The 23,715-nt window shown below is 42.7% G+C and overlaps 1 protein-coding gene across 1 annotated transcript in view; it reads left to right on the top strand.

The window, feature by feature from the left end:
* The window catches only part of LOC147718370 (arrestin-C-like), a 134,249-nt gene that overhangs the window by 35,491 nt on the left and 75,043 nt on the right, over positions 1–23,715 (top strand). Inside the window, exons 3-6 of the mRNA XM_086967190.1 lie at positions 14,050–14,080; positions 19,613–19,673; positions 20,493–20,537; positions 22,086–22,276. Coding sequence (XP_086823316.1) covers positions 14,050–14,080; positions 19,613–19,673; positions 20,493–20,537; positions 22,086–22,276 — 328 coding nt within the window. The remainder of the gene's footprint in view (positions 1–14,049; positions 14,081–19,612; positions 19,674–20,492; positions 20,538–22,085; positions 22,277–23,715) is intronic.

The following is a 23,715-nucleotide window of genomic DNA, read 5'->3' as shown; positions in this document are numbered from 1 at the left end:
CAGTGGAACAGGCAGGGAACCAAGAATCAGGACAAAAAGAGGGGAGCAAAACAGGTGGAGGCGAAAGCGTTGTTCGGGTGGTCATGTGAGGGAGGAGTCGAATATGATTCCGAGGTTCTGGGCGTGGTCCCTTGTGGTGGGTGAGTTTCTGAGGGCAGAGAGCCACCAGGATCTGTCCCGCGCAGTGGGGGAGAGTCCAAAAATGAGGATCTCTGTCTTCTCCGAGTTCAGTTTTTGGCAGCTGTTGCTAATCCAAGCTGCAAAGTCTTTCATCCCTTCTTGGAAGCTGCTTCTGGTGCCTTCGTTGTTCTTCTTGATGGAGAGGATGAGCTAGGTGTCATTGGTGTAAGATACTATGCTGAGCTCATGCTTTCTGACGATGGCCGAGAGGGGGGCCATGTAGATGTTTAAGACAGTGGGGCTGAGCAATGATACTTGGGGTACTCCGCAGTTGATCTCTGTGGGTCCAGAGAGGAAGGGTGGGAGTCTGGTCCGTTGGGCTCTGCCGGTGAGAAAGGAGCGGATCCAGTCAAGGGTGATTCCTCATATGCCTGCGTCATGGAGTCTGGTTGCAAGAGTGCGGTGAGAGACGGTGTTAAAGGCAGCAGAGAGGTCTAGCAGGATGAGGGCTGTGGAGTGTCCCTGGTCGAGTAGCATGCAGATGTCGTCTGTGACAGCAAGGAGGGTGGTTTCGGTGCTGTGGTTGCTGCGGAATCGGGACTAGGAGGAGTCAAGTATGGCGTTCTCCTTGATGAAGGTGGTTGGTTGTGCATTGACAAATTTCTCTGTGACTTTGGCTGCGAAGGGAAGGAGAGAGATGGGCCAGAAGTTTTTCAGGTCTGTCGGGTCAGCCTAGGGATTCTTGAGGCGGGGCTTGATCTCAGCCCGCTTCCAGTCATCGGGGAAGATGCCAGATTCGAAGGTGGCATTGATGGTGTGACGTAGTTCGGGCGTGATGGTGGTGGAAACTCTGTGGAAGATGTGAGGTGGGCAGTGGTCAGTGGGGGCTCCTGAGTGGGTCCTTTTCATGGTAATGGTGGTGTCTTCTGTGGTGACCGGTGTCCAGGTGGTGACTGTCATTGCTGGGGGGAGGGTGGTTTCTCGATTCTGTTCCCTGAAGTTGTCGTAGAGGTCCTCGATCTTTAGGTAGAAGTAGGAGCCAAGTTTGTTGCATAGGTCCTGGGACGGAGTGATGTCTGTGGCTTCACTGGGGGTTTTGGTGAACTGCTGGATGATGTTGAAGAGTTGTTTTGAGTTGCTGGCATTGGTACGGATTTTATTCCTGATGAAGGCCCTCTTGGTTCTAATGAGCTGGGGGTATTCTGTAAAGGCGTGCTTGTAGGTGGACTGGTCTTCGGTTGTTTTGCTGCACTTCCATTGCTTCTCGAGCTGTCGGCAGAAGTGTCTAGCTTCTAGGAGGTCAGTGGTGAACTAAGCGGCTTTCAGAGGACATTGTCTGTCGAGGCGGTGGAGGGGAGCGAGCTTGTCTGTGCAGCTGGAGATCCAGCGGTGTAGTTCCATGGCTGCAGAGTTGGCGTCGGTCATGGCGGAAGGGGGGTCGTGGGTGAGGGTAGAGCACAGCACAGCTCAGGCAACAGCACTTACCAGTGGAGCTGCAGGGGGAAAGAGCAGGGCCCCGACAAGAAGGTCAGAGGTCTTGCTCATGCTCCCTCGTAGTGGCCCCCATTAAGTAGGGATGGGGGGAGGAAATCGCAGCTGAAAGGCGGGAGCAGGGAATTGGCAGGGGGAGGGGTCATGGGAGCAGCATCGGCGGGAAGGGAAACGGGCGAGAAGTGGAACAGGCAGGGAACCGGAAATCAGGACAAAAAGAGAGGGGCAAAACAGAAAAACAGGCACAGTCCAATGCAATCCAGTTTCAGTATAATACAGAAAATGAAAGAAAGAGACAAAAACCGAGCAGAATACGGGCCCAATACAGGGTCTTGAACCACTGACAGTACAGAGCGCAGCACAGCATGGGCAGCGGCACTTACCATGAGAGCTGCAGGGGGAGAGAGCAGGGCACTGACAAGCAGGTCATATGTTATTTTTGGAAATTCCTTGTGGAGAGCTGCCACAAGCAGTAATTTAATGCCAACCGACGTTGTTAAGTGTGCTTTAAAGTACTCAAAAGAGAAAGACAGAAAAAATGGCACGAAGGGAGAATGCAGGACCCTGCAGGAGTGAGACCAAGGGGCAGAGAGTGCCTAGTAGTGGATTAACCGCCGCGTAGCTGGGGGGGAGAGGGGTCCGTGCTGCGCATCCATGCTCGTGACAGAACCTCTCCGTCACGAGCCACGGGCACGCTGTGCTTGTGACGGAGTGGTTCCGTCACGGCCCCGCCCGCTCAATAGAACACCCGCGCAGGTGCGGAATTCCTGCAGCGTGGCCAAGGAGGCCGCGCCGTGACAGAACCACTCCGTCACCAGCACAGCGCGTCCGTGGCTCGTGACGGAGTGGTTCCGTCACCGGCACGTAAGGGGTTAAAGAGGCCTGAGGTGGATTCAAGACTACGCAGCCTTCGAATTCAATGCACTGATCTATAATAGCACCAATGGAGCAGAGCTTTGGGCACCAGCACTCATTCTTCTACAAATTAAGCACTGCTAAAGCCCTTTCAAAATATCCCTTATGATAAAATAATAGCAAGAATCAAAAAATGCTAGTGCGGATTGTGCTGCCGCTTAGACCCTAAGTACAGCCCCAGCCCCACAGCCAACACCTCACAACCCAAAAGAGCCTACATCAGAAAGGTGCATCAGAATCTGCAATGAAGTGCTATTCAAATAAAGGGGGGGCTTTTAGGTGGTTCCTTTCTTCTTATTTTATTATTGTACAGAATTATGTACACACAAGGGATGCAGCGCACATGACATAAAAGTACTAGTTTATGAAGAAGTGACAAAATGAGAAAACATATTGTGTGCCCGGCAAAGTGTAAAGCTTAAACTGCCGGACACAGGAAAGAGAGTCAATTGACAGGCAAATGACACAAGGGGTCACTTTTGCTTAAGTCTGGAAACTAAGGCCCTCATTTACGAGGCTTTGGCGTAGGGCTGCACAGCCAGTCACCTTGCTTTGCTGCCCTACGCCAAAGAGGAAGAGTAGCAATGCACCGTATTTATGAAATACAGTGCATTCCTGTCCTTTCAACCTGCGCTGGTGCTGTTTCACCAGCCGAGAGGCTACGTAGGCATCCTCCCACCATGATGCAAGGGTGCCTGTGTTGTCACAGGATTGCAGAATGCAGCTCACATAGAAAGAGGAATAAACGAGGAAAAATAAAAATATTTTTCCTTGTTATGCCTCACCTCGGGCAGCGTAAGAATTTGGCCCGGCTTCCCCAGGTTTACAGGATCTTTTCAATCTGGGACAGCATCAAAATCCATGGGTATTGCGTTGGAAGACCCACTGCAACGCTCCTGGAACTCCTCCCAAAAAATGACTTTCTGGCAACGGAAGGGGCTCGTAATTATGCCCCTAAATACATTTCTTACGTGTAGTCCATGCGCACTCCATGCGCATTCCTCACTTGTTGCTTAGCTGCAGTCTGAGCCCCGCCCCTGCCTCCTCACCAGCGCAGCAAACTTAGTAGAGGAAATATCGACCAATGAATGGATGGGAATCCTGAAGTGATGCAGTAGATGCGCCTGGATATCCATTTGGGTGATAAGTAGCGCTATAGAAGTCAACTTATCTATTGATTGATTGAGTAGCAAAGAGAAAGGTGGTGATTGACAGTGGCGTAGCTAGACCTTTAGCCAGCCCTTGCACTTGCCGCCCCACAGCGGCTGCATGTAAGAGCTGGGGGGGGGGTTCTGCTGATTCCTGAGTTCACTACCCTATGACTGCCGCAAGTAGGAGGGGGAGGCGGCCACCCCCAAAACTCATGCCGGCAGGGGCAGACCGCCCCCCCTTGCTACGCCAATGGTGATTGGTGTTCTAGTCGGGGTGTGCCAGCGAAGATCTCCCCTCCCCCACTACAGTGTCTTCGTGTCCTGAAGCACCATCTTAGGACCTTTAAAGTTACTATGCACCATTGCGTCATCGCTGCTACCACCCACCCTCATTGACAACAACGTCCAGACACTTGCCAAGGCACCAGGCACCCTCAGACCCACAGCACCAGAAGTTAGGGATTTGGTGTGGTCTAGGACAACACATAGTTGTTTTTTGTTTCTAGTTGGGGTCCCTTAGCGAACTTTGTCTGTGCGGTATATCCACATCTGCATTGGCTTAACCCATATGTCCACGCCCCTTCCCCCGCTTCAGCATCATGCCAAAGGTCAAGGTTGAAATTATGTGTCCGATATCTCTTTAGCCCTCAAGGAAGACTCTTTCTCTGAACCGAGATTTCACTTCAAACACATCTTGTTGTATTTATGGGGGTCTCTGGTGTCTTTTACAGTTTCATTTCTCCTTTTGCCCACTGTTATTGTATAGGATTATGTATTATATCTTGGTTCACAACCCGTATCCACTCGCAAGTGGCATTATATAAATTGCCAACCACAGAGCAATAAGAAATAAGTCTCTAAATATTGAATTGAATACAAATAGAGGTTGTTTGGAGACAAGGCAAGGCCTGGAGGGCTGGTCATGATTCACCATTTAGAATTCCTGTCCCAGAACTCGCCTGATGCATTTTTTTTTAACAATGCCTTTACTTGCTAATAAGGAGCATGTTTTTAATAAAACAGACCCCTCAGAACTCAAGAACTACCGCCCCATCTCACTCCTCCCATTCCCTGCCAAAGTAATTGAGAAAGCCGTCAATAGTCAGCTTGCCGCCTTCCTTGAATCCAACAATTCCCTCGACCCCTCAGAGTCCGGCTTCCGAGCCAAACACAGCACTGAAACCGCCCTCATCGCAGCTACAGACGACATCAGAACACTTCTGGACAACGGAGAGACAGTCGCCCTCATCTTACTCGACCTCTCCGCCGCCTTCGACACAGTCTGTCATAGCACCCTCATACAACGCCTCAACAACGTCGGAATACAAGGAAAAGCCTTGGACTGGATCATCTCGTTCCTCACCGGGAGAACCCAGAGAGTCCGCCTTCCCCCATTCAAATCAGAGGCCACCGAAGTCATAAAACAAGGATCATCACTCAGTCCCACCCTCTTCAACGTTTACACGAGTCCCCTCGCTTCCATCGCACGACAACACAACCTCAACATCATTTCCTATGCAGACGACACCCAGCTGATCCTCTCCCTTACCAAAGACCCAAACACTGCCAAAACCAACTTACACGAAGGAATGAAAGAAGTAGCCGAGTGGATGAAGAACAGCCGTTTAAAACTGAATTCAGACAAAACGGAAGTTCTCATCCTAGGATCATCCCCCTCATCCTGGGACGACTCGTGGTGGTCACCGGCCCTGGGTACAGCACCCATACTTACAGATCACGCACGTAACCTGGGATTCATCCTGGACTCCTCCCTCTCGATGGCCAGACAAGTCAACGCCGTCTCATCTTCATACTTCAACATCCTACGCATGCTCAAAAAAATCTTCCGTTGGATCCCCACCGAAACAAGAAAGACAGTCACCCACGCACTGGTCACTAGCCGACTGGACTATGGAAATACCCTTTACGCCGGAACCACTACCAAACTACAGAAAAAACTCCAACGCATCCAAAACGCCTCAGCCAGACTCATACTGGACGTCCCCCGTAAAGCTCACATTTCCGGTCACTTGAAAGACCTCCACTGGCTCCCCATCAACAAGAGAATAACGTTCCGTCTCCTCACCCACGCACACAAGGCCCTCTACGACCTAGGACCCGAATGCCTCAACACAAGACTGTCCTTCTACACACCCACCCGCCAACTACGATCATCCAATCAAGCACTCGCCGCAATTCCGCGCATCCACAGATCCACCATGGGAGGAAGATCCTTCTCCTACTTAGCGGCCAAGACCTGGAACTCTCTCCCCACTCACCTCTGCCTTACACAGAACCACGTCTCCTTCATAAAGCAGCTAAAAACCTGGCTTTTCGATAAGTAATTCACCTTCCCTCCCTCAAGCGCCTTGAGACCCTCTGGGTGAGTAGTGCGCTATATAAATTCCTGAACTTGAACTTGAACTTTCAGGAGCGTCTGCACAAACGATGGGGTTCATGCCCTGGTTATTTGTACAGTGAGAATACTGAGACAATCTGTGAGTCCAAGGTAGCTGAGAGTTGGATGTTTCATGTCATTTGTGGTCTGCTGTGTCCTTAGCTCCTGAGTGCAATTTTGTGTCTTTTTTATTTAAGATTGTCCCTATTTAGGTTTTTAAAAAGAACTCCAGATGTTCGTGCTGTTTAATACTTTAAGGAGGCCTGAAGAATGGGAAACATGTATTTTATTAAATTTGAACGTTAGTGACCTGTCCTAGCAGTATCTGGTACCATCAGAGTAAGACTCAAGAATTCTGGAAATGGAAAGACCCTGTTTAGCACACATCTTTCATTTATATCTCTTTTGCCGTTTTTAAGATTATTATTATTATTATTTTGTCAAGCATTTTAACGATTTTCTAAACCAGATAACATACAATAAATCAAACTTCCTTTTCGTTCCCTCCACCCCCCCATCCCACCCACCCACCTTATTTTAGTTTTATATTAACCTTGCCATTTTCCTACTTTTTTGTTGCTTGTTATATGTTTGAAACCTGCTAATTTATCGTGTAGTCAGCGTTTGCTTTTGCAAAAGATATTTTGTTAGATGCCACAGGTGTAATAGGCGCTTTTGAAAATTAATTCAACTTCTCACTATAATTAAATTCTTTCATATGTGTGTTTGGTAATATGTGACTGCTCGTATATGATTGCAAATATATTTAAACTTTTTTTTAATGTTGTTTTGTGTAGAACAAACACAGGTGAAAGAGTAAGAAATAGCTGAATAATACGAAATGACAAACAATCCCTAAATTATATAAAAATTTACATCATATTTATATACATTTTTCTCGACATCTTCAGTCAAAAGTTTAAAGTGCAGCAGAAAGATGTCCATTCTAGGGTAAACACTGCGGGCCGATTCACAGAACTAACTTAAGACAAAGTCCTAAACTTACTACTTTTGGTATTCACAGAAGGCATTTCGTAGTAGTAAAGTTAGGATTTTATCTTAAATTTGGCTTAAGACAAACTTAAGACAAACTGAAGAAAGACTTAAGAAAGACTTAAGACAGACTTAAGACAGACTTAAGACAAACTTAAGACAAACTTAAGACAGACTTAAGACAGACTTAAGACAGACTTAAGACAAACTTAAGACAAACTTAAAGAAAGACTTAAGACAGACTTAAGACAAACTTAAGAAAGACTTAAGACAGACTTAAGACAGACTTAAGACAAACTTAAGACAAACTTAAGACAGACTTAGGACAGACTTAAGACAGACTTAAGACAAACTTAAGACAGACTTAAGACAGAAACTTAAGTCAAACTTAAGGCAAAATCCTAACTTAAGTCTGTCTTAAGTCTGTCTTAAGTTTGTCTTATGTTTGTCTTAAGTTTGTCTTAAGTCAAACTTAAGACAAAATCCTAACTTTACTACTACTAAATGCCTTCTGTGAATACCAAAAGTAGTAAGTTTAGGATTTTGTCTTAAGTTAGTTCTGTCAATCGAGCCCTGCCATCTGACGTCATTCTAGGCCACCATGTCCAGTCTGTGACTCTGTGGATTTTCCTGTGTAGTCTGCTGACAAATAAAGGTTTAATTTAAAATGTTTTAACAGCACCGTGATTCCTTTCCGTGGTAACGATGCACTTAATAAAATTAAAAGAATAGAAAGTAAATAAGCGATGTCAGTGAACAAAAGTGCAGGAATGAACCACAAACACACACACGTGGTGGTGTGTAACCCCAGACAAGAAGAAGTCCTCCCACGCCCCTGAGAGGCCAGTTTCAAATACATTTTACACGTGTACGTCTTTAACTCTTTTTAAAAATATAATAAATATGGTGTTAGCTGAACCGGAAGTACTTCATCCAGAGATGATGCCGGCTTGGGAGAGCAGCTTATGACAAGAAAACTGCTGGCAATACTGACAGTAGCACAGAGGGCGCTGGCCTGCGCGTGCTGCACAGTGTTACACATCTTACTAATAAAGATACAAGTATTTAACATGCATTGTGCACTGGATTACAAGTTATTGCCCATGACGTCAAGTGTGTTTAAAGGTGCACATTGAAGGATGGTGCACTGGTCACATTTGACGCGAATGCAACCTAGATATGCCTCGAGTGAGCATTTCTTGGAGGCGCTTTCTTAGTGACTTGCAGCATACTGTCATCTACGGGTTGTAAACCTTTGCCCCACCATTTCTTCCTTCTCAGTGATTCTTTTACTAACTCTTCAGTCCATGGGATATTGTTATCTTTTGTATTTTTGACTTTTCAAGGGACAACATTATTCAGAAGTGTAGACCGGAAACACACCTCAAAGCAGTGACATCATCAGCATCTTCGCGCGCTCTCCGCCCCTGACTCAAATCCAGACCTCTCATGGATAGGGAACGGTTAGCTAAATGGACCTGCTCACTAGCAATGAATGTACTTGGCCCAACAGACAGTGATAAAAGCATCTCTCCTGTCCAACAAGAATGCACTGTCCATAGTGCGGTGGGCAGAGCTTGTGCCTTCCAATCTGGCTTTAGGCCTGTCCATTCTCCCAGCCAATCGCAGCAAGGGTTCATCTGTGCCGCCAAATGTACCCTCAGACTTTCATAAATCTATCAGCCAATCCCAACCGTCTACACCCAGGCCTGCTCAGCTTCTCAGCCAATCACAGCAGCTGACCCAGTGAGCTCTCCAGTCTGCCTCCAGACCTGGCCCTCCTCTTAGCCAATCACGGCACAATTACCACAGTTACAATGCAGTTAAAAAGGGAAAGTAGATCAGGTGGAACCTCTAAGCATTGCCTTGAACAGCTCTTATGTTGGTATTTTAATCTTTAGATATGTTTATGCTAAATTTATGTCTGAACCTCACTTCATATCCATCCTCATATTTCTCCTGCACTACTTTTTACACTTTGTTTTTTCTCTGCCCCTCCTTCTGTCTCCTGCCTTCCTCGGACTGTGTACCCGCCTCGCCCGCACTCCTGCCTCAATGGTCCCAGCTTTTCACTAATCACTGCCCCTTTCTTGCGCCACCCGAGCTGGACCCTGCAAAGCACGCCTTCTCGGTAAGGTCCACACTGCACCTGCTCACACAGCACCCTCAAACTAGGACTTTGGGGGTGCCATTTACCTTCCCTAAGACCACCCCCTGCCACTGCTGTGAACACCTGTGCACCCACATCTAATTCTATGCATGCTGCTTCAGGATGGCACCCCTACTGGCATGCTTTCCCTGGCAGTAAATTCCATCTACTGCCGCAAATCTAGGCCCAAGATGATACTAGGAGGTAGGGTCTGGCATTTGCTACCATATATCTAACTGTTTGGGAGCATTTAGAAACTTTGCAGTACCATCTTACCAGGGTGGGACGAGGCGCCAATTATTTTACATTTTTTATTAAGATTTGGATCTCAAATGAGATCCACAGAAGGATAAGACACATTACACTAAAATGATTCATAATTGTGTCATAATAATACTATTAAGTAAATGCATATTTAAATCCTTAACTTGCAATCAGTTCCATCAAATTAAATACATACATACTTACATTATAATTGAAACTTCTGGTAATAAAATCAATTCATAAAACAAAGAGGGAAAAGTTACAATGTTGTGCAAATGATCCACTTCCCCATTGCAGCAAAAATTATGTGCAAATTACAGAGGGAAATAAAATCATAACAGAAATCTGCATCTAGACTAGAGATTCAGATTCTTGCTAATAACAGTTACCAGGGGCCAAGATAGTGAAGTTGTATTCAGTTTTAAACTTCCATGAATCCCGCAAGGAACTCCCCCCACATAACAGCAATCAACATATATGTTCCACCACTAAAAAACAGTCCCATAAATTCCTTTCCCTTATAGAGCAATACTGTAAAAGAATTAGAATAAGTTCAAAAACTCTACAAAAAAGTTAAATATTTTTATGTATATTATTCTATTCTTTGAATTAAAAAGAAACTCATGTGCTGCTGCTATAGTTTTAACATTATTCTGTAAAAACATTGACTGTACAGACAAACAGGACATGGTTGAGGTTCTGAATCCCTAAATTACGCATGTTACAATCTTTCCGTGTTCTCGCGGAAGACCAATTTACCATTAAATCATTTCACCGTAGTAAATTCATACGGAATAAACTCAACAGGCGGCAGATCCCATGATCCAAATTCCAAGCCAGATATTTCTGGTCTACTCTTGGATAGCAAGATCCTCATCTTGCTATCCAAGAGCTGACCAGAAATAGTAACTCCAACCTTTTCTTCATCCTGCTGCACTTAAGATCTCGCTGAAAACTAACAGTACATCTAGTACTCCTTAAAAAGTTTTTGAATTCTAAAAGATAAAGAAGGGGAAGTTACTGATTCTTCCTGTACATTAAAATATTTCAATGCTTAAGTGAAATCACAGAAGAAGGAATACTTGTCTGCTTCTGAACCAAATATTTCCTGGTTCAAAAAGCCCTTTATAGAATCCGACTCACTATTCTTCAACTGATAGCCCCACCGAATAACTCTAGCTAATCCTAGAACATATCAATGTATCCGATCGAACTCTAACCTCATAGCAGGGGTCGAAACAGATGTATTAAAACTACATAATTTACGCATCGTCTATCTTTTCAAAGAAGCCCCATATTTTCTTTCTGAATAGATTCAATAGCATATAATAGTGTTGGAGGGACTTACACTTTAAAAACAGAAAGCATTTGCTAAAAATGCCTTCTACCAATTACGTTATAAAACGTGCATAACCCGTTTGCATACGAGACAGCTTTTCAGGAGCAATGTTCAATGTGGCCTTATCCTTTGTGAAGCCAGCTACCATTTTCCCTAAGTAGAGATAAGAATTTACAATCTCAAGTATCTCTAAGCCAATACGCCAAACATATTTGCCATTTTTCTAAACTTTCCACTTTTTAAAATGAAGATTTAATCTTAGAAACATGGACAGCCACCTATCTTCGGGGCATTGTAAAAGTGCAAAGAGAGCATTCCTTTCTATGTGTACTATTTAAACATGAATATTTAAAATTTTCAAACTAAGAACGACATGTAAAAGTATGTAAAAAAGTACTACAGGAGCACTACTTCATTTACTCTACAATGGCCTTGTGAATGAGCCCAGTACCTGTCTTCAGCTTTCCCCTCACTTACTCAGTACTGCTCTGTCCCTGCTGTTCTTGCCACAACGACTCCTGTCCAGTGTGAGTTCTGTTACTGTTTCCCCCCATAGTCCCTACCGGAAATAAGCTCCATTAATGTAGATTCCCTTTGTGAGGAACTTTCCTATGTCACTGTCTTTGTAAAGTCAATGCTTTCCTGATGAAATTGTAAATTATAATCTAATGTACAATTTTCCGTTTGCTCCTAAAACATTAAAATCGACATCGAAAAGTCAATAGGACCCGTTCTCCAATGTGAAAAGAACAATGTTAAGTTCTTTATGGAAGGAAATAATTAGGAAAAATGCAAAGGTTCAGAGGAAGGGAGTTCCAAAGATCAGCAGCGCAGCAGAAATAAAGTCCGCTAGTGCTGGCGCGGTTGAACGAAGCAGGAGCATGCCGAAGGGTCTTCGAGACCGAGCAAAGAGAATGGGACGAAGCGTAAGGCAAACATTTCCTGCATAGGTTCAGAGGAAACCTAAGAAGGAAAACTTGATGCAGGATGGAGGGAGCTTTGAAAGAGTTTCTTTTGCAAATAGGTAGTCCAGGTAACATGATCAGATGGAAAGAAACAGAAACAAATTTCCTGAAGCCCAGGTGGTGGTGAGCAACTGCATTCTGGAGAGCTTGGAGCCACTCAACACGGTAAAGCCCCTTCCTCATGGAATGTCCCCGAAATGGCTGTGAGGAGCTATGCTGCCCTGAGTTGTTCACCTGTTGGTTTCTGTCTTTTATAAAGACTGTTATTCACTTGTCCATCTGTCTAATTGTTTTGCCATAAATCCAGTAAAATCACAGGAAGTTACAAAACTTTAGAGATGCAGCCAGATATCTGTAATTTTGCATTGTTGAAAGATTCTAGCGATATTGATGACATATCATACTGTCATGTTTGCACCCATCACTGAAGTTGATGTCAAGGCTGCCTTGGTAGGAAGTTTGTCAGGTTTTCTCTTTAATCCCTGACTCCCAATTTTTTCAAATTCCATCTCAGAAGTTATCTGCCTCCAACTCTAAAGGCATCTCAATTATCCTTTAGGAACTGGGACGCTTCCCTCCTCTTAGAAATCTGGAATAGTGATGCCTCTGCTGAAGTAGCCGACTGCAGATTCCGCCATTTTTGTAGATTTTAAGGCATTTCTCTGTTGTCTGTGCCAACCAAAATGTTGGCCAGTAAATAAGCAGCTCTCAAGCTTTCTTGAACAACGCTCACCTGGAAGACTCATATTCGGGTTTCTGGCAACAGCACAACATAGATTGCTTGTCTAGCAGTCTTGGAACAGGTTTGCACCATTTTAGACACAGGAGGTCATGCTGCTTTGGTGTTATTAGATTTCTCAGCTGCATTTGACAACATTTTACACTCCATTTAATTGAAGCACTGCCCCGTAAGGATATTTGGGGTGCGGCACTCAGGTAGATACCTTCTTCTAAATCAGATTGCTCTTAAAGGGTCATCTTCGGCCAAATCCATGGCTTTCTAGTTTAAACTGGGAGTTCCTCCTGGGTCTTCACTAAGCTCTTCCCTGTTTAATGTCTATTTAACGCCATTGGCCTCAATTGAGCAATCCTTTGGATTCTCGATAGTGTCCTACGCTGACAGTCCACAGCTCATTGTGTCTATGTCTGATCAAAATACTTACACACAAGAGCTCTTTAAAGACTGCTTATCATCAGTTGACAAATGGATGCATCAGCGCTATCTGTAGTTCAATTCATCTAAAGCATAATACGTGCAATAGACTTACCATAATAATGAATAAATCCAACCTTTCACTCACCTGTTCAACTTTACAATAATCCAACCTTCCAGTCACCTCCCCACTCATCCAGTCATTCCTCCATGCACACTCAATTCATCACTCAATGTGTACATGCAGGGCCCCACCCCTGCTTCCACTCATCCACCACAACAACCTGCAAACAAAGCTATCCATCCCACTGTATCAATCATCTAAACACTCTTCATGAGGTTATCAAGCTGCTGTTGTCCAACAATCCAGTACATCCAACATCTACCCATTCAGATTCATGTGCCTTGTTTTCCTTTTATACATCCCTGCAATCACTACTCAAACAGTGACCTCACATATTGTAACCACCCGTTACCCACTTATCAAGCTTTCTATCCCTACTATCCAAACATTGACCCATTTATCCAGGACCTCCCACACATCTTCCTGTTTTCCAATAACACGTTCACTCTCTTTTCATTTTACTCAGTCAGTAGACAGAGCACGCACGGACTTAACCATCCATCTACTCATCCACCCACCCAGCCATGCACATTCTTTTCTTTTGACCACATATTGGCACTATGTCACTTCAAATAGGAACCACGCATACGGTGAAGGGTAACATTGTGCTGCACTCTTTTTGGACCTTTCCTCTGGAACATAAGTATTTATCAGGCCAGATATCAATCCTAGGAGACAAATAATCATTACATTGGTAATAAAGATTAAGAATGATGCCTTCCAGAAAAAACAGAAAGTTGTGAGAACTCAAACTGATTCTGTCATCTACCACCTTATCCCTTTATGAGAAATGCACAACAACATGGCCAACAGCAGACAATGGGTTCTGGAGCTTTCTTGTGAAAGTGGTCAACATATGTTGCGAGTCACAGAGGTCAGCCAAGTATTTTCTGTCTGTTTCTAATAAATGATGAGTTGAGATTGCAAGCTTTCTTGACAAGGTTAAATAATATTCTCACATGTGCTTTCATTCTTCTTTGCCTCTAGAGTTTACAAGAAGACAAGTCCAAATGCGAAGGTGAGTGCCATCACTGTCTGAAATTGTACAAAAGATCAGAAGACATGTTCTAACCTGAGACCTGGAGGTCTTATCTTTGCTACTCAAATAGGATTCTCGGGGACAGTGTGCCAAAGGGGTCAGAGGCCAAGCCCTGGTACCCACCTCCCACTTCAGACAGCTACAAGCCATGCTCAAGAGGGAGTTGGGTGAATATAATAACAGAAATCAAAATGTCACTGAGAAAAACAAAGGTTAGAGTGATGTGATAGTTAGATATGGTAATAAGCTCTTATCTCACAATAACAAAAGTCAGTAATTCCCTTAACAAAACAGCTTATGAGGTATGTTATAGTTATGTATGCTAATGAGTTCTAAGCTTCTCCTAAAAAAACTAGAAATTCACTGAAAAAAATCAAATGTTAAATTGAGATTATAAATAGGTGTGGAAATATAACAAAAACGAATGTTTAGGAACTAATATAACACTGAAATTCATCAGTTATAATTTACTGAGCTAATTATAACTTGTGCCCCACCATAAATTGTTTATAACCTCACATATATATCACGCATGACATGATAAATTACATAATGAATAACCGCAGTGATGATATCTCAAAGGAAGTATCCGTTAGAAGAACAAATGACTTACAATTGGTTGTACTCTTTTTGGCGGATACTCTATTTAACAGCAGAATCCGCACCTCCGCGGTCCGTGGAGTGACCTCTTTTTAACATCTACAAAGGTCTCCAAGTTAGTGATCAGCAAACTGTTACCAACAATTGTTCATGCTCAGTATCCATGAGATCAGAAAGTGAAAAGACAAGGAAATGACGTTTGCACAGAGAGGTGGCTCTTACAAACAGCTTTGCACCGCCTAACTAAACATGGGAGCACTTGTGCAAAAGATCTCTGTATCCAGCCTAGCACCTGGGGATATTCTACATTGAGGATCTGCAATTAGATCGAGTATCAACCAGAAAGAGCGTTACCAAAGTTACATAACTTGTTCTTTTGAACCAAAACGGTATCTTTTGATAATGAACTTGTTCAGTCTGAACAGAACTTTACTTTTTTTAGACTCGAACATATACTAAAACAAGTGCTTCTTATTTCGATTTTAGAAAACAATACAACCTATGACATGTCATTCTTTAAAAAAGGACTACTATTGCAATAATTCAGAGAAAAATATACTTTTGGACATTATCAAACATAATCATATTTCACGTATTCCAACATAATGTAATATAACTAATTATTTTATTTAAATGATATAATTTCAGACAATAAAAATTACAAATTTATATAATTATTTCTAAGTCTTTGAGAGAAATCTATTGGGAAAACGATGACCACTTTTGTTTATTCATAACACTTCAATTCTAACAGAGGTATTGGTTTAAAAAGTATCACTTATTACTAATTTCACAATTTGCTCAGCAGCAGTCAGTGTATCACCCTTAGTCTACAATGCACTATAATGGTGTTCTATCACATTATTAACTTTTATATTCTGACACACAAAAACACAGAATCCAGAATACAGAGCGACATTACCACATCTACCACATCATCAAGCTAGGTATGTATCACTGTGCATATATATGTAGTTAAGAATAGAAAACATATACTTACCTATATACACTGACTTTGACAATATGGTCGCCGATATTCTGGATTACATTTTTTTATAGGTTGAACTAAAATAGAAACATTTTGATATGCAAGCCAGTATCAGTTGATAGCTGTTGGTGTAGCTAGGTATGTACTAGTTTTGAAAAGACATTTCAGAGAAAGATATATGAAGCCTTTTTGCATTTGCAAAGGGCCGTTTGCAACTATAAAACGTGTTCTTATTATGTATGCAACTCAAATTGTGAATTGCTATTCAGTAGCATGTTTCCAAATTACCAATACCGTATTTGAAAGAGGCGTATTTAGGGCATCCCTTTCAAAAGCTAAATTGAATTGTATGTAATAATGCTTTCCTACCGAAATTCGGTTGCAAAACATTAATACTTTACAGACTACTGACAGCTAGTGGTAAGGCATTCACAAACAGGAAATGGTCCCAAGGAACCCCTCTCCTCTGTGAATGTTAAAAAAATTGTAAGAGTAGGCAGCGGTCCATTAACCTACTCTTAAGAAATGTTACTTCCATTTTTTTTTATATACATCTTTAAATACATCCTGTTTTCCTTTAAGGAAAATGGGATCCGTTAAAGACAAACTGCTTCATTTAAAAGCAGCTACAAACATAGTGGTCTGCTGACCTCAGCAGGCCACCATCTCTTTGATGGATTTGATTCCAAGTGGATCGCAATTTGCGCCCTACCTCATTAATATTCATGAGCTAGGTCGAATTGAGAATCAGTATTTTGCAAACCGTCCTATTAGTACAGAGGTCAGTTCACAAAATAGCGCTCTAGTGAAAAAATACTGGTTATAAAAATACTCTACACAATTGTTACTAGTATTTTGTGACCAGTGCTACGTACATCTGGCCCTAAGTATTAACATTTATGGACTACCCGATAAGTTAAGACAGTTCCAGAATATATGCTCTATTTTTCAAGAATCTCTTAAATATTTAGAGGAATGATTAGAATTGGAACATCCAAACTATCTAGCCATGTTGAATGGTATGTCCTTGATGCACTCTTTTATTCAAACATTTTTAAGTCACTTGGTCATCTGTTCTTCTAGTGAGTTTGCCAAAAGTTCTACCAAGTGGACTCACACATAGGTAAACTCCAATACATTTCCGAAGCTACTTTTAATCATCAATGGATTGGGAATAAAATTGATCCTTACAGTTTTTATTATGGGTAGTGATGTGCTATTGGCTTTTATATTTCATTAAACATTTCAAAGATACAAAGCACTCTTGTTTTTGTGCTAGTCTACCATTAATGATAAGAATATTTCAGTGCTTAAAATATGTTTTGAAATGTGACTTAAATCACCACAGTAGAGTTTTTAGATCAGTTCATCTTAGTGTTTTGGTGATTCCAAACTCAAAAATATATTGGGCAGGATATTTTTTATTTCATCAAAAGGGTAGAATAAACTTCTTAACGACCTCAAAGTAGCTACAGAGCAACATGGCCTCAACAAATCCTTCAAAACCTACCACATTCCAACTTGATGTGTTCCCTGCTATCTAGTTGTGTGTCTGTTGGCTTACTCAGATCAGCTGCAACAACACGAGGCCACAATTGGCCAACAACAGACTTTATAAACGTCTCTACCGTTAACATACCTTTTCCACTTCCCTAAACCCATTGTGCTGTTTAATTGATAAATTTCAAAATCTTACAAAGTTCACTATTAGATTCTCATCTCTGGTTTATCAATCTTATAAACTCTAGTAATATACCAAGGAGACATACTCAAGGGATGGATCTCCAACTTTGTCTCACAGTTTGTGTCCATAAGTATATTAAAGTATTTCCTCATTAGCAGGTACAATATTCTCTTAATCTTAAAAATAATATTTTTTCATGCCCCACACACCTCTGATTGTCACCTTACATTTCAGTATTTCCTCTATACCTAGAATCAGGACAGCTATCACATAATTAAGGATGATTAGCACTGGCAGATCTGCTACTTTAACTGGCACTGCAATGAATCTCACAGTTTAATTGATAGTTGAAGACCATTAAATGACATTCAAGGAAATGTGTCTGTTTATAACCATTTGAACCATATTGCATTTAGTTTTCTAAATAGATAATGTGGAACATAACATTGTTTACATGTTAATATATGTATATTTTAATAGAACCTTTGTATTTTATCATATCAACAACTACAAGAAACAGCAGATTATATTCAGGCCATTATTGCATTGACTTACTTTTATGAAAAAAAATCTGAATTTCCTTTGAAGATGCTCTTGTAACCTTTTGGGTGAACAACATGATTTTTACCCTCACTCATTTCAATGCCTGGAATGTCTCCAAATCTTCTCAAGATCTTTAGTAGTAGTGGCAAATATGTGCCTATATACTTAAAACTTAAAAGACAATCCTAATTGTTTAGGGATAATTTATTTTTCTATCTTACATTTATTTATTTTAAAGTTTTATAGAGAGCGAACCAGACCCGTAGTGCCACATAGCTACTTTTTGTTATGCTCCCCTGGCACCCACTGGCAGAGTTTGCATGAAAAGAACAAATAAATGCAGTGATCATTGCTCTCAACAAAACAAGTGTTCTTTAAATAGTTTGAAAAGTCATACAGAGCGGGAGGACATAGAAAAGAATTCATGTTCTTAGATGCAGATGTTCTCTTAGAATGCAATTTATACTTTTGGCCTAAACTTTGACCACTAAGTATAGTCTGCTTTTGTGCTCAGAATACACCACTTGGTGCCCTCAAGCAGCATGGGTGATCAGAAGGTCTGCCCAGAAAAGAGAGTGTGTGGGGAGCATAGAATGTGTGCACTTCCATTGTAGGCGTGTATTTAATAGAATTGGGGCTCTTAGAATATCATATGTTCTCTTAGCATAGTACAGAACATCCTAATATAGAATACAATCTCTCGGGATGTAATGTATGCAGTCAGAATAGAATGTGTGCACTTAGAAAGTGCTCTTAAAACAGATTGGGAACTGGATAAGCAACTTGCTCCCACAACAGGAAGGAAGCAAACTCTAGAGATAGAAAGATAGTTAGGCCACATGTATCAAACAATTTTGCATTCACAAACGGTGCAAATTGATAATTTTGGCCCTTTGCGAATGCAAAATAGCCTTTCAAGATGTATGAAAGGCGTTGTAGTTGCAATTGCAGGTGATAGCAAACATTGCGATTACCAAAAATTGCAACTACAAATAGGGAATCACAATTTGCAATCCCCTTAGCACACGTACCAAGTTTTTTCCGAATGCAAACTGTGCATTTAGGAAATGCTATTACCATCGACTCCAAGTTAATAGATACCATGTGCAAAGTTTGAAAAATACATTTTGCAAAGTGTCATGTAGTGCACATAGGCCCCTAGGGAATGTGGTAGCTTTACATGTGTACATTCTTTTTGGGGTGCTTCAGGGGAGACCGTAGGCCCCCGGACACCCTTGGTATTGCATTACCTAATATGTGATTACCAATTAGGTCATCGCATATTAGGTAATGCAAAACCATTCGCACCTACGGGCCTTTAGGCCCACAGGAATGAATGGAGTAGTATTACCTAATAGCGATTCCCTAATTGCGTTTGCGACTCTGTAGGAATGGCTATTTTCTTGCATACCATTTTACATTCCCTTAATAGCGATTACCTAAAATGTACTATTTAGGGAATGCAAAATGCAACTTCAATACATGTGGCCCTAAGTGTTCACTTCTAATAGAATGGAAATATTTTAATGGAAATGGTGATATTAAAATTGAAGATGATCTCTTAGAACAGCAAGTGCTTGTACAACAGCATGAGTCAAATATATGCTCTTATGACAGGATGTGTGTTATATGTTGTGGAATACCCACTTGTACATCCACTAATAGGGTTCTTGTTGTGTTCTTAACTTTTCACCAGCTATCAATATACCTGGGAAAGAGAGATTTTGTTGATCACGTAGAACATGTTGAACCAGTGGGTGAGTATCTGACAATCATCTTCACAGTCAACAGCTGAAAACAAACACTCTACTCACCAGAAGAGGGTAAAAGGAAGGAAGGAAAAGGGAGCCAGGAAGGGTGGTAGGAACGAATACAAGGGAGGGGAGAAAAGAACGGAGAGAAGAAAACAGAAGCGCACACAAGAAAAGAAATTCACTGAGATGGAAGGAAGAAATGGAAGCAAGGAATATGGGAAGAAAGAAAAGAAGGGGCAGAAGAGAAAAGAAAGGAGAGAAGGAGGAAAGAAAGGAAAAGAAAACAAAAGAAGGAAATTGAGATGGATGGTAGAAATGGAGAAAGCATGCAAGGAAGGGAGAGATACATAGAAGAAGGAAGAGTGGGCGAGTGCATAGGATAAAGGAAGAAATAAAGGGTGGGTTGAAAGAAGGAAAAATAGAGGGGACGAGGGGGGGAAGGATAAATGCAGAAGGCACAGTGAGGGAAAGAGAGATAGAACATAAGGAAGGAAAGGAGAGAGAGAGAAGGAGTAAAAGAAGTAAGGAGTATGGAATAAAGGAAAGAGGCAATGATGAAGGATGAATGGAGAATAGAAGAAAGTGGGGGAAGGGGGGAAGGAAGGCAGGAATGAAGTGACTCTTCCTTGAAGCCCACAGACTAATGTTCATAGTGAATAACCCCAGTGTTCAGGGATGCTAAAGTACAGACGCCATCAAGGGAAGGAGCACAGATACTAAAACGTGGAGGGTGATAAGGAGAGTGAGCAGAGAAGTACCTGTTCACCCTGTTTGATGCTTTGACTCAGAGAACACAGTTCATTGCCACTATTGTCTTTACAGATGGCGTGGTTCTGATTGACCCAGAATACCTGAAGGACAGAAAAGGTAAATAATGAGCATTTAATATATTCTTCATGTCATGTGTGAACTATACAACTAAAAAGGTGCTAAACTGACAAATCAGGAGAGCAAAGGTGAAAGGGCTTGATAACAATGGCATTAATGCCACAACAAGAAGGACAAGGGGCGGTGTGAGAACCTCTATGTTGTTAGACCGTGAGCAGCAAATACTTCGAGGAGAGAGGCTTTAAGGCATGTATGTGGCTTCAGTGAAGGGAGAGAAATCTGAGAACAGGAGGATGCAGAAGCATCCCTGTAAGTATGACATCTACAGGTGGAAGTCAGGGGGAGAGCAGGGGGGAGGCCCTAAGACCCAAAGGCTCTGTGAAGGGGCTCAAGTCTAACAAACAAGGAACTTGGGAGGAAGGCAGGACACATCTCAGACCACATGTGGGCACAAGATGGCTGCCTCTTCCATTGTCGTGGCACATATGGGCACAAGATGGCTGCCTCTTGCATTGTTGAGGCACATATGAGCACAAGATGGCTGCCTCTTGCATTGTTGAGGCACATATGAGCACAAGATGGCTGCCTCTTGCATTGTTGAGGCACATATGAGCACAAGATGGCTGCCTCTTCCATTGTCGTGGCACATATGGGCACAAGATGGCTGCCTCTTGCATTGTTGAGGCACATATGAGCACAAGATGGCTGCCTCTTGCATTGTTGAGGCACATATGGGCACAAGATGACTACCTCTTCCATTGTCGTGGCACATATGGGCACAAGATGGCTGCCTCTTGCATTGTTGAGGCACATATGAGCACAAGATGGCTGCCTCTTGCATTGTTGAGGCACATATGGGCACAAGATGGCTGCCTCTTCCATTGTTGTGGCACTTGTGGGCACAAGATGGCTGCCTCTTCCATTGTTGTGGCACTTGTGGGCACAAGATGGCTGCCTCTTCCATTGTTGTGGCACTTTTGGGCACAAGATGGCTGCCTCTTGCATTGTCGTGGCACATATGGGCACAAGATGGCTGACTTCACAATTATCATGGATCAGACCAGCAGAGAAAGTCGGATTTTCCTAATATGGCTCACAATGACATAGGATGGCCAACCTTCCCATCACTTGGTTCATAAGGATGCACAATGGCACAATTTCCACTTTCCCATTATCATATTTAATAAGCAGCTACAATGGCTGGCTGACTCCTCACCCCTAAGGCACATGACAGCTGGCTTTCTGATTAGCGTGGTTGTTAAGGACATAGATGGCCAGCTCTCCCACCATCATGACCCTGTATGACACAATATCGCCAAATGCCCCTTTAATATGGTTCCTAATCACATGCGATGACTGAATGTGCCACCATTAGCACCAGGAGTGTATTCCATTCAGGCACCAACATGCTGTTCGGCTTTGCCACTCCCACCTTAACATATGGACAAAAAAGTAAAGTTACAGAAAGGCGTGAATGATGTGCACTGTGGGGTCTGATATCACAAGGGTAGCTTTTGCTGTAGAGTCTTGACTTATCAAGTGCTTTACCTGTCTTCTCAAACTGCCTTCTCTTCCTCCATCCCTCAGTCTTTGTCACCATGACCTGTGCGTTCCGCTACGGCCGCGACGACCTGGACCTCATCGGCTTGAGCTTCCGGAAGGACCTGTATTCCTTGTCGTGCCAGGTGTACCCCCCAGAAGCAAAGAAGCCCCTCACCCCGCTGCAGGACAAACTGACCAAGAAGTTGGGGCAGCACGCCTACCCTTTCTGCTTTGAGGTACTGTCCTCTGTCCCATTCATGAAAGTTTGTTTCCAGGGCCCGATTCACAAAGGGAAGCTTACACGTTTGTGTAGGTTCACGCTTTTTCAGTATTCACAAAACTGCATTTTAATAGCAAGCTCACGCGTGCGGGGACTCAGTGCCTGTGGCGGAGATCTCTACGCACAAGAAGAGAAGACTGGCATGTCTTTTTATCTGCGGAGTTCTCCGCCCGACTGCGGAGTCTCCGTACTCACTCGTAAACATACTATTATTCAAATTAAGTTTTGGGAATAATAAAAACATGTCAAGTTATACAAACGTGTAGTTTACCTTTGTGAATCAGACCCTTGTTTGTCTAAGGAACACAATAGTAAAGGAACCAAAATCCACTGTAAAGAGTGTAAAGATGGTGCCACAATCCAAAAATGTTCAACTTATCATGAAAAGACAATTTGTCACTGTCAAATCACTTGTAAAGGTGGCACCTTCCTATGTTAGAGAACGGGGAACAGAAAATTACCATTACATCAAACCTAGAATATTCATTATGGAATTACATTGTAGACAGTAATATGTACAGAATGTTATTTTAAGTCTCAGTAGTACCAAAGTTTACACAACATGGACATATTTTCACTTCTGTAGAAATAGTTTGTGGAGTAGAGAACCATCGCCTACTTTCACCTTGTGATGCTTCTGCGAAATTCACAAAGCTGGCAAAATGTAAAAAAGAAAAAAAGAAAAAAAACAGGTAAAAAACAACTGCAACATGGTACCTTAGTAGGAAAACACTCCCAAAACACGGTTTCACAAAAATATAATCCTAAATCATTCAATTTTGGGGTTGTCACTCCCATGTGTGCTAGGGTTTAGTAAACCGATGTGGAAAACAGCTTGAAGTAGAAATGTTGTAGTTGGCAGTCATACATACGCGGGGAAGGCTGACAAAAGCGAGTAAATGGGTCAATGTTCAGCAGGATCTGGCGTGTGGTGCTCCTTAGAGTCACCACCCGGCCATCTAGATGAGACGTCTGTGTCAAGCGAGGGAACGCGTCACCCCTCGGCATGGCACAAACAAAGACCTCATGGTCCTGAAGAGGAACAGATGACGCAAGAGTTTATCTGTAGGGACTAGGGCTCCCGGCCAGGCTCTGCATGACGATGCTGGGACTTCTGCACTAGGGTTGACCACAAAGGATGTGCTTGGGTCTCAAGGACACTGCATGCGCTTAAGTGAGGCTTGCATCTCAGGTTCAGCTGACAGGGTGAGGGCCTGAAGCTAAGGCCTGGAGCAGCTGATATACAACTGATGAGGATTGCTAAGATGGCCAGAAGCTAAGGCGTGGAGCAGCTGACATACAACAGGTGTGGATTGCTAAGATGGCCTGAAGCTAAGGCGTAGAGCAGCTGACGTACAACAGGTGTGGATTGCTAAGATGGCCTGAAGCTAAGGC

The sequence above is a fragment of the Lissotriton vulgaris genome, chromosome 4_1 (assembly GCF_964263255.1).
Source record: "Lissotriton vulgaris chromosome 4_1, aLisVul1.2, whole genome shotgun sequence".
Classification (NCBI taxonomy): domain Eukaryota; kingdom Metazoa; phylum Chordata; class Amphibia; order Caudata; family Salamandridae; genus Lissotriton; species Lissotriton vulgaris.
Note: the sequence above shows the minus strand (reverse complement) of the source record. Positions and strands in the feature narration are given on the sequence as shown.